This window comes from Punica granatum, chromosome 5 (assembly GCF_007655135.1).
Source record: "Punica granatum isolate Tunisia-2019 chromosome 5, ASM765513v2, whole genome shotgun sequence".
Taxonomy (NCBI): Eukaryota; Viridiplantae; Streptophyta; class Magnoliopsida; order Myrtales; family Lythraceae; genus Punica; species Punica granatum.
Window position 1 is genome coordinate 28771378 of NC_045131.1, and position 15502 is coordinate 28786879.

The window sequence follows — 15502 nt, forward strand, 5'->3', positions numbered from 1 at the left end:
GATGAGAAGAAGAAGACAGTAGAGAAGAGAAGAAGGGGAGGAAGAGAGCTCCAAGGAGGAAGTTCTGTATATTCTTACGCATAAAACCTGTCTTACATCAGTGGTCTTTTATATTGGATCCGTAACTAACAAAGAGAAATTAAAAGTACATCATTAAGATATTAGTTTCCCATTACTTCTTCAATTGAATCCATGACATTCCCTCCCCCTTAAAATTCCTTGCCTCAAGGATGGATGGATGCAGAGATTATCTGCGACTCCAAAGTAGCTCCGATGGCGATGTATTGGACTGGTGGATAAGTAACTTAGCTGCAACCTTGTTGCCTTTCTTCACCCTCCCCAATTCCAATGTAGCCACTGGCTGTGGTGATCTTTCTGTAATGTTGTTGATGGGTGGGGCAATTGAGTGGTGGAACTTGCTGTCCCTATGGACTTCTTGAAGATTCGAACATAAACTGAACTTTGTCTATGTGACTGCAGCTTAAAATAGACCATGTCACCCATTGCAAATTCCTCGTCAGACCTTCTCTTGTCTTCTCTTGTCCCTATGGTCTCAACACACTTATTAATAACTTACAATTCCTCTTCTATGATGGACTCAGGCGTGCCATGGAACTTGAAATTGTTATCCAGGGAAGTCTGAGCCCCTGAATGTCCTCTCACAACACTTGAATGGTAAACCAAAATGATTTCCTTATGTAAGGAAGCATCATGTCTAAACATCAACTTTTCCCTTTTTCTTAGTTGTCCCCCATGCTAAGTGTACCTGGGTGAGTCCTTGGATCCTTTTGCAGGCCAATTAAATTATCTGTCGAACCTTAGGGCCAGGATCCCAGCTTTTTCGAATCTTGTTGAAGGAACCTGCACATAATATAGTAGAGAGCTCTCTCTCATAGACTGACAAAGCTCAATGCTTAGGAGTTAACACCTTGCTTACACAAGCTAAAGGATGTCCTTCTTGCAACAGTAATGCCCTAACTCCTACTCCTAAAGCATCTATCCCATCTACAAATTTCTTTGGGAATTTGGAAAGTGCCAGCACAGTTGTGGTGATCATTGCCTTCTTAAATCTCTTAAAGGCTTCTTGTGCTACATCAGACCGTTGGAATGAGTCTATCTTAAGGAGATCAATAAACGACTTCTAATGCTGCAATAATCATTGTCAGACCTTCTATAATACCCCATGAGACATAGGAATCGTCCCAACTGCTTCACAGTTTGAGGTAAAGCCCAATCTTATACTGCTTCAAGTTTCCTTGGATAAGTGGAGACTCTTGCTATAGGTGCATAATTCTTCAAGTGCTCCACCTTGTCTCCTCCAAAATTAATGGTTAAGGGGGTGGTTATTTTAGCGGGAGGCGTTGAGACAATGGAGATGGTGGTGTTGCTGGTAGGAGAGAAGAGGCTGTGGAATTTAAGTGCAGGGAATTCAGGTTTATGGACAGCAACATGAGCATGTTCTTGTAGTTTGGCTAGAGAGTATGCTTGAGATAAAGTGGTGGGATGAAACATCCTTACAGTTAATTGAATCTTCGTTTTCAATCCATCTAGGAAATGGCTAAGAGCATCAACTTCTTTTATAGAAACCTTCTTCAACCTCATCAAATTCATCCATATATTTGTGTAGAGACACAATTTGCCTCAAATTCATCAAGTCAGCTATCGAATCCTCAAAACCAATGTCTCCAGATCTTGATATTACTGCTGCTACATATTCAGTCGAGCTTGCTACCCTATTCTCCTCAATCAGTGAATTCATATGGGATTGATGCCATTGCAGGGCTCTCTCTTCTAGATGAATTGCTACTAGCTTTAGCTTAAATTCATTAGAGATCTTATCCACTTCAAAAAATTGCTCACACCTATACAACCATTCATTCACCCTATCTCCCCAAAATTGAGGGAATTCCAGTTTTTCGATCCTATTACCAGCAGAATACTGTCGAAACTCCGATCCAGCGGGCACATGAATCGAGGGTTTAGGCTTACCAGTTTGCCATAAACTCATCAATCGATTCTACTGAGAAGTTAGTTCCCTGATCTAATTGACCAATTGATCGATCCTGCTGCTGGTATGGGTCTTGAACTCGAGTATGGCCTTCTCTCGCTCTTGTAATGCTATCGACAATTTGTTGAGATCCTCTGCTCGAATTCTTGTAGCCATGGCGCTAGGAAAGAGGCTCTGATACCAGTTGTTACGGACTGAACAGAAAGAAGGAGCAGAAGCGAGAAAGAAGCACCAGAGAGGAGACGATGAGAGGAAGAAGACAGTAGAGAGAAGAAGAAGACAGTAGAGAGAAGAAGAAGAGGAGGAAGAGAGCTCAGAGAATGAAGTTCTATATATTCTTACGCATAAAACTTGTCTTACTAACTAAGAGAAATTGAAAGTACACCATTAAGATATTAGCTTCCCATTACTTTCCCAATACTTTTTATTTATTACAATATAACCCTTCTTCAATTTAATCCACGACACGTCGGTTGCAAGCTCCCCCAAGGGGCTGGTGCATCTTGAATTGCTTGTCCAACGCTTAAAAAGGTCCTCCAACGACTTCCAAAGACGCCCCCACCTTCTTCAAGAAGGTCGTACAGTGCCTTGCCTCCGCCGGCCACTTATCCCAGGTCGAGGACATCGTCAAGCACCACAAGCAGGACATCCGGTCCCAGGACAAGCAATTGGTTGCTATCCTAATTGTAAAATTTTCACTTGGGCCTACACAAACTTGAGCTCATCTGCAACCCAAAAGCTTAAGCTAATAGGTTGCTGGATCCAAAGCCTAATATAAGGTTGTGGTTTCTTTCTCAATTTTTTCATGTAAGACAACATATCTCAACACCCATCCTCACGTGGCAACGTTAGGTCTAACACGTGCCACGTGCCCTTAAACATCCGTCCTTAACAACTAACCACGAGCCGGGCATTCTCTTTCGTGCTCGGGTAAGGGGAGACAAATACCAAATTAGCCTCGAGCTCCACACTCGAGCCTAACTAGAGGTGCACCTTTTTAGCTACCTCGAAACTGAACCAGGCCACTCTCGGGCCTGATTAACATAAGGCGCACTCTTGGCTGCCTCAAAACAAAATCTGGCATAGTTTTAGCCCACACGAGCGCACGGAGGCATAATCCACTTTGATACCATATAAGAAATTCACACTTGAGCCTACACAAACTTGAGTCTATCTGCAACCCAAAAGCTTAAACTAATAGATTGTTGGACCTAAGCTCATATCTCAACACTGATTGCGCTTTATGGCACCACGAGCATGTTTGATCATGCGCGGAAGCCGTTCAACGAAATGCCTGCAATGAGCTACCGTTGTACAGCCAGGTCCCTCAACTCCATGTTACAGGCCTACATCGAATCAAAGTGGTTCGATGAGGTCAAACATCTCTTTCGGGACTTGCTTGTGAAGCTATCACTGAAGCCGGATTTGGTCAGTTACAACACCATTATAAGCACTTACTGCAGGATGGGATCCATTGATGGTGCCCTTTCTATGATCGATGAGATCTCCGAGAATGGGTTAGAGCCCAATTGTGTTACGGTCATTTCGCTTCTTAACACGTACTATAAGAGTGGCTGCTTTGGGGAAGTAGATTGTATATGGGATCTGATGGAGAGCAAGAATGTCTCCCCGTACTCTTATCGCTTACCATATAAGACTGCAGGCAATGGTATATAATGACAAACTAACCGATGCCATTCAATTGCTTTCTGACATGGAGAAGGATAATGTCATCGACACGTACTGCTACAATGCCATTATCTCTGCTTTCCGCAAGAAGGGAGATGCAGAGGAAACCAAGAGATGGTACCGGAAACTCGTGGAGAGGGATTGCTCCCCTGATTGGATGACTATGTCTACGCTTATTTCGTTCTTCCGCAAGCAGGGTGATCTTGAATAGGCTTATGAGCTTTACGCTCACATGATGAATAAGCCATTTCGGGTTAGTTCAGAAATGGTTCAATCAGTGGTCGACAATCTTCTCCGACAGTCGAAGGTGGGGTTAGCTGAGGAGTTGGTTCGAAGTAAGGAAATAGAATATTGATGATGTGTCACTTACGTGGCAATTAAGGTAATCCAACTCAGCACATTTAACGGAAAAGTCGACCGAAGGATTAAAATAGAAAAGCAATGCAAGCTAGAGGATGAAAACGATAAAAAAAAATAGAAAAATGACAAAAACAGAAAAGTAAGTAAACATACAGAACTAAATGTATACTTTTCCCAATAATAATAGAACAAACATACATGGATGAAGGGCTAACTCAGTTGAGAGATATGTGAGGTAATAAAACATCGAAAATGAGCAATAAATAGAAAGAGTCGGTGTTTATATATATATATATATATATATATATATATACATTGAAAATGTGCAACCAAAAGTTACGAGCCGAAAATATGCGAAAAAAATCACGAGGGTATAGGAGCATTTTTGGAATATTGAAAAAAAAAAAAAAATTGTCATACTTTTATATGTAGTATAGATATCCAATTAAGTACGTCATTCCAAACAATGAGACTTCAAAAACGATATTGTCATCTAATTCCAAACAATGAGCCTTTCATTGGGGTGCAACCGGAGAATTGTTTAAAAAGGAGGCCAATCAAACATTACTCCTATTCAAAACAAAGCCAATAGGACCCCAATCGTTACAAGAGATAGTCTAAAGGTTAGTATTCCGTTATTAAACATTTACTAGCAGCATGAATGCGGATGAAGAAGGTTCAAAATAACTAATCTTGTCGTCATTAATAGAAACCATTTTTTTTTCTTGTAAGTTTCCACTTTTTTTTTAGGGTAGTAAGTTTTCACGTACGTTAGTTAATTAATGAAAATCCAGATTCCGAAAACTGGCAAAAATTGATGTCTGTGCTAATTTCAACTAACAAAGCTTCAATGTCATATACCGATGATGTCTGTCTATGGAGACATCGAGTATAGATGTCACTCTGTTCTTACTATCTTCTAAGATTTGCATTAATGGCTCACTTGACCCCATGAAATTTATATATAATATCTTATAGTAATTCTCGAAGTTATAATTTATTAATTAAACGAATTTTTTTACATGCATGTGATGATTAATTATTTAAGCTCAAATTTATAATTTCAATAATTTGTAACTATATGACATAATACTTATCCAAAATATATGAGACAACTAGCAGAAAGCGTAATATATATATATATATATATATATATTATGGCTATTCAAAATCACTCTCAATATCCCTCTCTCTCTCTCTCTCTCTCTTACAAAGAACAAAATTTGATGGAAGCAGGGTAAAGTGTAGCGGTGTGCATGATTTTTGTTCCATTTTCTCGACTGAAGTACCACAAAAATCAAATGGTACCTCAAAACCAAACCTAAAGGATGTTCCTTTCGTGGTTGTAGTTGTGTTTCATGACTAATTCTCACGGGCTTTGGATTTTCGACTGCAATTCCGATATATGATTATGATTGTGTTGTCTGCTAGACTGATGTATTATCTCAAATCGGCTTTTCTTAACCAATAAAAGATCCATGCTGTGGTTCACTTCGGTTGTTGCACCAGGTCTCAACGAAAATCAAAATCACGAATGAAAGGAATTGAACCCTAATGGAATCAATTTTCCCCATCGGTTTATGGGTGAACAGGCTCACGTTCAGCGAAGAACATTTTGATTCCAGTTATGTCACTCATATAAATTTTTGGTCAATCCCATTAAAAAATTAATCTCACTTTCATGAAGCCACAAAATCAGCAAAACTTGCACGTAAGTCCAAAAGACTTCGATGTTAGAAACTCTATTTTGTCTTTATATGTTTGTAATGTAATGAGACCCTTAATGGTCCAATCTTTGGTAATTTACTTGCACGAATATTCTTTAGAAACATCCATTGATTTTCTCATTTGCTACATTAATGAGCCATTTCTCGTAATATGCAGAAAGGACAGAGATGCTCCCAGTCCTCTCGAGATATCCAATTAGACAAATTTGACCTAGAAATTGTCCCTCTCTTCAATTTTAGTAATCTTTCCCTCTTCTTGTCTTCGCAATTTCCACACAAAAACGGCTGTACTTCCCCATTAAAAAAAGTAGATTTACTCAAAAAATTGTTTTCATCTTGTTATCTAAACAGAATTTAAAATTAGATTTGCTCCATGGTTAAGGGGCGACACTTCCTTAGTAAAAGATCTATGGTCGAGTCGCCCCAAAAAATATACAGTCGTCAAAGGAAAAAAAAAAAACTATAGGTAAGCAAATCTGGAGACACACGACCATCCGTCACTATAAATCCTACGCAAAAAGCAATGATGATGCGTATTTAATGATGTCTTCATAGATTTCTACTTTTGTTGACGAGATATGGAACAGAAGGGTGGCCAGTTTATGTGGCTAAACTGACTTGTTCAGTGATCTTGCTGGGTGGTGTTCACGGAGACTGTGGGCCTCAAAGTCTTAAGAAGCCACATTATTTGTATTTCTCTGTTTAAGACATTGAGGTCGTGAAGTCTAAATTGATGCAGCTGCGAATTTCATCCACTGTGTGAAATTATAGAGAAGCTAAAACTGGTCATTGGGATGAATTAACCCAAAATTTTACACAAGACTGTAGTCCCAAAAGAGAAAGAATAAAAGGGATTTAATAGAAAGCAACGAAATCCTAAGATGAACATAGTTTTGGCAAATACGAATCACAACTATGACCGCTCATTTTCTGCGGTTTCACCAGATTTGCCATCTGGGTCTGCATAATCTTGTATAGTTTCTCTAGCTCCAGAATCCTCCGATGGAGTCCTTGCAAGTGAGCTCCGGTGGCCTGCTCATATTTTCTAGCTTTCAAGCCGTAATACGAGGATTTGTTGAAGAGTTGCAGCGCATTTGCTCTGAAGTCCGAGGGGAAGTTCGTGTTTTCTGCAAAATGCTTTCTAGCTGCCGCAGAGAGCTTCTCATGGTTCAGTACTCTGTATATTCCCAGCTTTTGTTCTTCAGTTAAATGATTGTGGACCTGTGTAATAATAGTCTATATTAATTACTACTAATCATCGGAAAAAAAATAGCGAGGGCATAAATTACCCCAAAAAGTCCATAGTACCTCAAAATACAAGTCTATGGACTGATAAAGCAGATCCTGCAATTTTCTGGCTGCATCAGGCAGGATGGTGACTAAAGATTCGAACTTCAAAGGCTTTAGGTCAACATCGGACGCGACTTCCACTAAGAAGGAGTCCAATAAATGGCCGACCTTAATCAGTCGATCCGGGGATAATGAAGAGCGTCCTTCGCCCAAAAAGGCCTCGATGAGACGAACAACCAGATCTACATCATAAGCATAACGTTTTCCACTTGGAGAAGGAAATAGAAGATGATCCGGAGAGGCTTGATCGAGCCTTGAACCCATTAGTCTCTCCAACAGTATTCTATGGCTTGTCCTGATGTTTAATCCTGAACCCACCCGAAAAACCTCAGATAGACACTTCCAAGAAAGAGAGCTCTGGTCCAACAACGGTAACAGGTCGATAATAGATTCTATGATTCCGCATTTCTGGAATGGAGTGGCCCCGACAAATCTCGATTTCTGGTAGTAGATTAGGAACCGAGTGATCACAGCGTGATTGAATTCCTCGGAAAGCATCATTTTGACAATCCTCTTGATCCAATCAACATTCAGGATCACAAGGTCCTCAAACCACCAGCTCTTCGAACCCAGACAATCAGTTCTTCTACTCTCGGTGCTTCGTGTGTCGATAGAGAGTCGGTAGCTCGAGCTGTCCGAGGACGAAGTACATGAAGCCGCAATGTTAGGCAAACTAAGCCTCTCTGCGATGGACTCTGTGATTTTCCGGCTAACAAACGAGGAATCAGTCGCAGGGAACAAATCTTGGCACTGCTTCAGAGCCGACGAGAGCTCGGACCAAGACCAGTAGCTGATTCCTCTGAGAGAAGTTTCTGTCTGATGTACTAAGTTCGGCGTCATACAGCTCGTCTCATCGTCTTCCATTTGCATGTAGTGGGCAACCAAGTTTAGTAAAACTACGTTATCGGGAGTAATGCGAACTTTCCCATTGTTGTAGCAGAAAATGGACATCAGCTCGAAGCCTTCCGCTTCTCCTGGGAAATCATGGAATATCACCTTTACTTTCCCGGAGTTTCTCATAGATTTCGCACCGAACAATCTAGCAAATCTCCCCGAGAAAGACGAGACGACTTCCTGCGAATCGGTCGGGAACAGAAATGGACGCTCAGCTACGCTAGGAGGACTCCGAAAGTCATTCCAGAAGCACTTGGAAATGGTGAAAGTACGAAATAAAAGGAAAGATTCGACTTTTTACCATGTCCACCAGGAAAGTTTCTTGGCCATTGACATCTACTTCAAGGACGCAGCAGCTGCTTCCCAATCCCTCCATTGCTGCCAAAGCCAACAGAAATGCCCAACTAATTTAAAGCTCCATTGAAGAAGTTACAGAGAGAGAGAGAGAGATGAATCTGAGGTTTTGGTTCGGGCAAGATGGGAATATTATATGCCAAGCTGACAGTGGGCGTTAGAAGAGAGACAGAGGAGGGAATAAGAAGCAGAGATAAGGCCTAATTTAAAACAGAGGCACGGATTACATATATCATTTGGAAATGAGCAAATCTGATGCTGGGGAAGCCCTTTCGATTCCAAAATAAAGCACTTAGCCAAGTACTTTCTTCGAGTTCATGTGCTTAGTATGGTCTGATCGATAGAGCCGATCGGAATGGAACCCATTTGTGATCCATACGATTATGGCTATGCAGTACAGGGATTCGTTCCCTCTGATTTTCACACTTTCTTGTGCTTGACATAACAAAATTCGGGTTTCTGCGGAGCATTTTTCCTTCTTTTTTCTTATAGGCAGTAGTCGGTTAGAGGAGGTGTATTCATTTTATGTATACCAGTTTAAAGACTAGGGATTCTTCGTGGATCTTACTCATGTGGAATTCTGTTAGGAATCCGCTCTAGTAAGTTGGACCGTCTGAATGCTAACTAATGGATGCCAGATAGAACTTATCACATTGTAGTTTACTTCACAAGAACTATTGATTTGACGATTACCTAACGAAAATCTATTATTCTACATTAAAATGGTACGGTCAACAATCTGGCTAAGACCAAATCGACGCTCGATCAGGATTAGGTTCTGCCAATAGAGTAGGATACCTTATATATATTACTGAGAACTTTTTCATCAAAGGATAATTGGAGGAGTAGAGCCCATCTTATTGATTGACCAAATTTTACCTTTTCCCCGTTACTTATGGCGCCAACGTCTTATAGGGGGTTTTGACTTCGGGAAGCTTACCAGTTAATGGAAGCTTTCCCATCAAATCCCACCATGGAAGAGAAAATAGAAAAAAAATCTTTATTATGGAACAAAAGTTCTGAGTTCTCTCCCGTTCTTCGGCGATGGACGACTCTGGAAAGAAGGAGCTGACTTCAAGACATAAGGAAATATTACTGTAATTAGTCAATCATTGTGAATTGATCTTGACAAATTTGATGATTGAAAACTCACGTGTTGTATATTAAGGAAAAACCGACCTATATAACGAAAATCGACCAATTATGCTGGCTACTGCCAAATATCTGCATATCTTGAGAAATGGTTGCCCACGTCCCCGTCCGATTGCTGTAGTAACAATGACGTAGTCCCCCTGCTCTTTATTAGCATAGCTACCAACATTTGTGCCCTTAATGTCCCGTGTCCCGGGATTGTCTTAAATCTGTAGTCTTAGGGAAATTTTATCCATGTACTTAGTGCGTGTAAATTTACACATTCGGTTCGTCTTGGTCTAGTAGGTCATTCGCATGGTTCATCCTTACAGTCTGTACTATAGAGTCTAACCTGTTCTTGTAACCGGACCCCGATCTGATGTTCACTCGACTGGCTGCACGAGCATAAACAATGAACCAAAACTCAGTCGTATTGATCATTGTAATTAATTAGAGTTTGCAATTTATAATCACATTACTTTCAGTTTCAGACCATTTTGGCTGGAAATTTATGAATGGGCTAACTGGACAATTTTAGCTCAAATAAGGTCCAAGTTCGTCGGTGGAGGCAGCCTATTTAATTTATATAACGGTAGCAATAACTCAATGGGGTTAACTTCAATTCGAAATTAAACTAGTTTATGGCCTTTGGGGAGGGCTAGGTACTAAAACAATTGACCTGTTCGATACCACACATTCTGAAAACCAATTACGCAAAACAAACAGTACTTCGGCCGCTCAATAAAACTGTGGTCCGACTGAAAATAAATCGCAAAGCATCTTGCTTGAGACTTTAATGCAGAGGAATGAAATGGAGTCAACAAAGTCTAACAAATATGAACTTATTATTTTGGCCCGAGTCGACCGAGCTGATCAGAAAGTCCGAACTCTTCCTTTAGAGTGGGGCAAGTTTGAATCCCAGCTTATGTCTGCCCTACAATATGACTGGCAATCCCTCACTAACATATGGCTACGTACCATTATTTCCTGTAATTACCGAATTAAACATAGAAATGTAGGCCAAGAAACAGGCTCATTATTTGTGAGAATCTAGTTCAGATTAAAAGGTTCAATCGAGAGGAGCAGAATTTGTATGTAGGCGCCGCCCATCTAGCACTGCAAATGGGGGTGCAAGTGAGACGAGATTATTTGCAAATGGTTCGAGCTCAGCTTGATGAAAGCTCGAATTCAGCTTGAACTTATCAAGTCTGAGCTAGAACCCGCCAGTTGAGCGTGTCAAGTCAAGCTCAATAATATTCAACTCAACAAACTCATGAACTTAAACAAGCCTTTTTTTAATATATATATATATATATATATAGGCTCATATAATTTTTTTTATCAACAATAACTTTTTATTGAAAATCAAGCATAATATACATAGAGTTGCCTAATGGACCATCAGATAATACAACGGCAAAAAAGCTACCTCAGGAGGCAGCCATTACAAATGAACAATGCCTACGAGGTATTTGTTACAAATAAATAAATGCCTGAAGAGACATCTTTTGAAAAAGAATGGATGACTGAAGAGTCATCCATTATATTCAAAGCAGACATACTGCAAACTATTATAAGGTCACCAAACAAAATGAAAATAAACACAAGTGACAAAGCAAAACACACCACGCCCTAACCAAACCATACAATATAAGGTCCATAAGGATAAGTGTTGTCCCATTTAATATTATAATAATTGAATTTCTTTTTTTCTTTTTTTTTTCAGTCTATACGAGCTTGAGCTCAACCATGCCTATATGAGCCAAAGCTTTTCTACTTCACTAGGGCGAGCCTTATGGAGCCCCAGCCCGAGCCTTCTGCTTGTTAAACAAATCAAGCTTGAGCTCGGATATTTAAGCTCAATTGAGCCCGAGCTCAGGAGCAAATAAACAAGCCGAGCTTGAGCCTCCTAGATTCAGGCTCGGTTCAGGTTATTTACAGTACCCCTAATATTCGCCAACGTAGTCTACAGTACTTGTGCTGGAGCATCTAGGCTGCTCCTGCGCTTGCTTTGGATCTAAAATAGATAAGGAGTGGCTACATCGCACTAGAAGTTGTAAAAAATTATGCAAAAAATTGAATTGCACTATCGATTTGTCTCAACAAGTCATAAACGTTTACTCCAACACATAATTTTAGTCCAAGAACCTAATGGAGCCTAGCGGAGTCTTAAACAGGTGACAAATTAAGCTGATGCGGACACATTGCGGTGGCAAAGGGGCTGGTTGCTGCGGCAAAAAAGGCATGTCGCTGCGGGAAATTGATAGTTGCTTAGGCAAAGAAGGAATTGTTGCGGCAATATGTACCTGATTAACACTCCACAGGTTTTGGACTAAGAATGTGACACAAAGTAGATGTTTAGGATTGCTTGAGCAAAGCTTATACATTTAGAACTGAACTTCAAAATTTCACGTAGTTTTCGGACTTCCGCTGTAATTTTGCCAGCACTTATTACAATTCCAATTGACGAATGGGAGAGCAAACTAAGTAGCGCTATATCAATCTATATGGCTGATTAATCCATCCAAAGCAAACGGTTCGATTAGGGATGACAGGATCTGCCGGCCAATGTCACTGTCTTGGATGCTAAATCCATCCCCATACTGGTAAATCATGCGGAAAACAGGCACCATGTTGGAACTGAGACTGATAAGTGACTGAAGAGACTGATCAGAAATTTGCAAGCCTATGGATCTTCTTTGATGTTCTTCCATGCGTCAACTATCAACCCTCTTATGTGCTTCGAAGCTTCCTCCTCCGAAATATTCTCTACTCACACGTTGCATAAGATTGAGGAAGGAGCATCTCCCCTGTCTCTTTCAGCCAGCATGTATTCAACTCTCCATCAATGTGCAATTTTATAGAAATAGAGCTTAATTAATTAACTCGGTACATACATAAAAAAACATGAGAAAGTTGCAAAAGAAATTCTGAGAACTTTAAGCGAACTAAAAAGTTTTTCCAACGTTTCAATTACTACAAGAAAAAAAAAATTATGGTTTCAAAAATCAAAATGGAACTCTCAGATACCATTTGTAATCCCCTAACCCTTGCAGATCAAGTTTGGATATTTAAATAATTCAGACTGGTCAGTTTCGACGACCCTGGCTTCCATGGAGGTCAATATCAAAGTCCAGTGCCTAGATTCCTTTTCTATAAATTCGAGATCCCCATGAATTATTTATACAATCGATACAATATTAATAACGTGCAATAGTTAATTTAGAGAGATTCAGAGTTTGCACATTGTACTGTCCTGTATTGTTGATATGTCACGAGAAGTGGTAAAAGAGATTGATCGAGGATTAACACAGTCCCAGATAAACAAAACATTAGAACAACAAGTCTTTCGTGTAGCAATTGAAGTTTTTGAATTTATTTACAATTGAAACCAAACATTAGGACGTTTTACACAATTATTCTTGAAAACTGTACCATATTGATCATCGGTATGCTATGTGATAAGCGAAGAAAAAGTGGTACTTAACCCATTTCTTAGAAGCCAAGTATATAATTCACTGTCTAGCTAGAAGGGAAAGGGATGAGAAAAAGAGGTCTATAGGAAATTCTGGAAAATGCCGATTAGTAAGAATAGTAACTCTGAGGTTCCTAAATCGTTGCAGAGTCGAATTACGAGGGATGAATTGTACACGAGATCCTTGTTCGTCTCCAGTAAGTCCTTTGCCCCGTCTACTTTTTCATGGCATGAAAGATTATGGAATGGGTCAGAATCAGAGGACCCGAAGAGCTAACCCATGCATTCTCTGAATACTCTTCCAGTGATGGAGTGTAACCCAAGCTGAACCCCTTTGCTTCCACGAGTAATGATTTGCAGAAATCTCCCTAAACTGCAATTTGACCCAAAAGAAAAGGGAAAAAAATTACTTCAACAATTGATCAATCAACAGTGGATATATATATTTTATTTTTTTTTGTCTTTTTGCTATAGAGGGTAAAATGGGCCTTTTCTAGAAATACCAATTTTCTTAGATGTTGTAAGACTTGGATCCATTCCCTCTGTGCGCCAATTTGATAAGCAATTTCATAGGTAACATCATGAAGGACTTGGAAGCAAAGCTTCATGCACTTGGGCAGGTGTTGCATTTCCCTAAAATTCCATTTCAGTAATTAAATGAACGAATATATAATTGTTCTTTTTTTTTTTTGGGTCTTACATATTAGAGTTTTCATAAATATGCATAGCTTCATTCATGTAGAGTTCACGAGGCGAACCTATCAACAGCGGTAGTGAATCATTATTCTAACTCCTCAAATGAATCATAAATATCCTACACATCGTCTAGCACAAGAACAAAGATGATGACTTTCGTGAGAGATTTTCAGAAGGATCTGTATTGCGGCTCATGGGCTAGCCCTACAGCACAGAGGAAACATTCGACCAGCCGATCCCTGGTTCAAGTGTCCAACGAGCCTTAAATCCCCCCACCACCTAATTGACTGCGTTACAAACAATATATAACCGTCAGCTAGGCTTAATTATGTAAGTGTTTCTTATGTGGAATTGATCTCTATCTACCTGGAGAGTTCCTTGAGAGCCTTCTGGGGGTTAGCTTGAACAGCATTGAAGTGGATCTTAGCTAGCTCGACCAAACTGCAGTTCAGTCCCTAACGTTGTCCTCCTCATATGCTTGGATTTGCCATCTTGCATCAATCCACTCAACCCGCCAATGCAACGGCAACTCCAGTGCATGACGGACTGCTTGATTATTATCAGGGACTTCTTCAATAATACCGCCATCATTGTTAACAGAATTATTTTAAATCTTCTTGAGCGTTTCCGTAGAGAAAATTCTGGCTTCCTCTAGTATGGCTTCGTCTTCTCTGCCTAAATGTGATGCCTCCATTAGCTCTGTCACCCCTTTTGTACATCCAAACTTGAATCCACCATCTTCGTCTTTGAAGCTCCTAAATACAACTGAGTTTACTTACATTAATTATAATCAACAAGGTGATGGGGGTAATCTAATTGTATTTAAGTGGAGAGAGAAATTTGAAAAAAAAGAATATGTACACACACTCATATTTACCTCGTGAAACTTCGAGGCCATACTGCCAGAGGAGCCTGAAGCGCAATCCGGTGGTGTAGGGATCTTGCTTTTCCGTCATGCTATCACCGTTACTCTTCTCCTCTTTCATCTCCATCAAGGCCAGTCTTTCTAGGGTTTCCTTGATTTCCTTCTCAAATAATGTGCTAACTCGAACTTACTTATGTTGTCTTTTAGCTCTAGTTTGGCCCTTTCGCTCATCCATCTCGAATGCCAGAAATATGCTGTCACGATCCTTCAAAATAAATTACATTGCAACGGTTTTTTTTTTGTGTAAACCCTAGTATTTTGAAATTCAATTAGGCCCCGACTAATCCAGTCGAGTCGGGTCTGCCCACTAAAGGGTAAAACTCTCCCAGTATGGATTTTCTGCATTCACCAATGACTCAAATCCGAGGTCTTGATTAAGTGAAATAAACGGCAAACCACTTAAGTTAACTCGCGTTAGTAATGCTATAAAGGTATTTGAAGCAAAGAAATTCAGTTGTAAATCTCTGATATTATTATTACATACATAAGATAGTGTATTACGGGAGCAACAGGAACCTCGTACTTATATTTAAGCAGATATTGTTTGCACGGGCCCCAAAGAGATAGGAATAGTCAAGAACATCCGGATTCAATTTTAATTATGGGATTATCGATGCCTTCATAATAGCTATTAGGATTTTTTTTCATGAATTACGAGGCCAAGGCCCAATTACATTAAATAAAATGATCAAGTATAACACAAAAGTGAGGTACGATGTCCCTACGATATAACCAATAACAAGATATCAAGCCTAGACAGGTAGCTACTCAAACTATGAATGTAGAGAGAAAGCGAGAGCGCATAATTTACTAGCCAATCAGTACATCTATTCCCTTCCGTTGTAAAAAGACCATCCAATCACGTTATAACAAAAAGTTTTAAGCAAACGTCA

General features: G+C 39.9%; 2 protein-coding genes across 2 annotated transcripts; one reads left to right on the top strand and one right to left on the bottom strand.

Annotated features, from left to right (window-relative positions):
• The first annotated feature begins 3265 nt into the window (after window positions 1–3265).
• On the top strand, window positions 3266–3908 carry LOC116209141 (pentatricopeptide repeat-containing protein At3g13150-like). Its single transcript, XM_031542696.1, has 2 exons — window positions 3266–3595; window positions 3672–3908. Exons 1-2 carry the CDS (start codon window positions 3266–3268, stop codon window positions 3906–3908), a joined length of 567 nt encoding a protein of 188 aa, XP_031398556.1.
• Window positions 3909–6567: 2659 nt separating this feature from the next.
• Window positions 6568–14676, bottom strand: LOC116209142 (BTB/POZ domain-containing protein At3g22104-like). Its single transcript, XM_031542697.1, has 4 exons — window positions 14562–14676; window positions 8330–8406; window positions 7093–8208; window positions 6568–7005 (listed from the first exon to the last, which is right to left on the bottom strand). Exons 1-4 carry the CDS (start codon window positions 14674–14676, stop codon window positions 6661–6663), a joined length of 1653 nt encoding a protein of 550 aa, XP_031398557.1. The 3' UTR covers window positions 6568–6660.
• Between the last annotated feature and the right edge of the window lie 826 nt (window positions 14677–15502).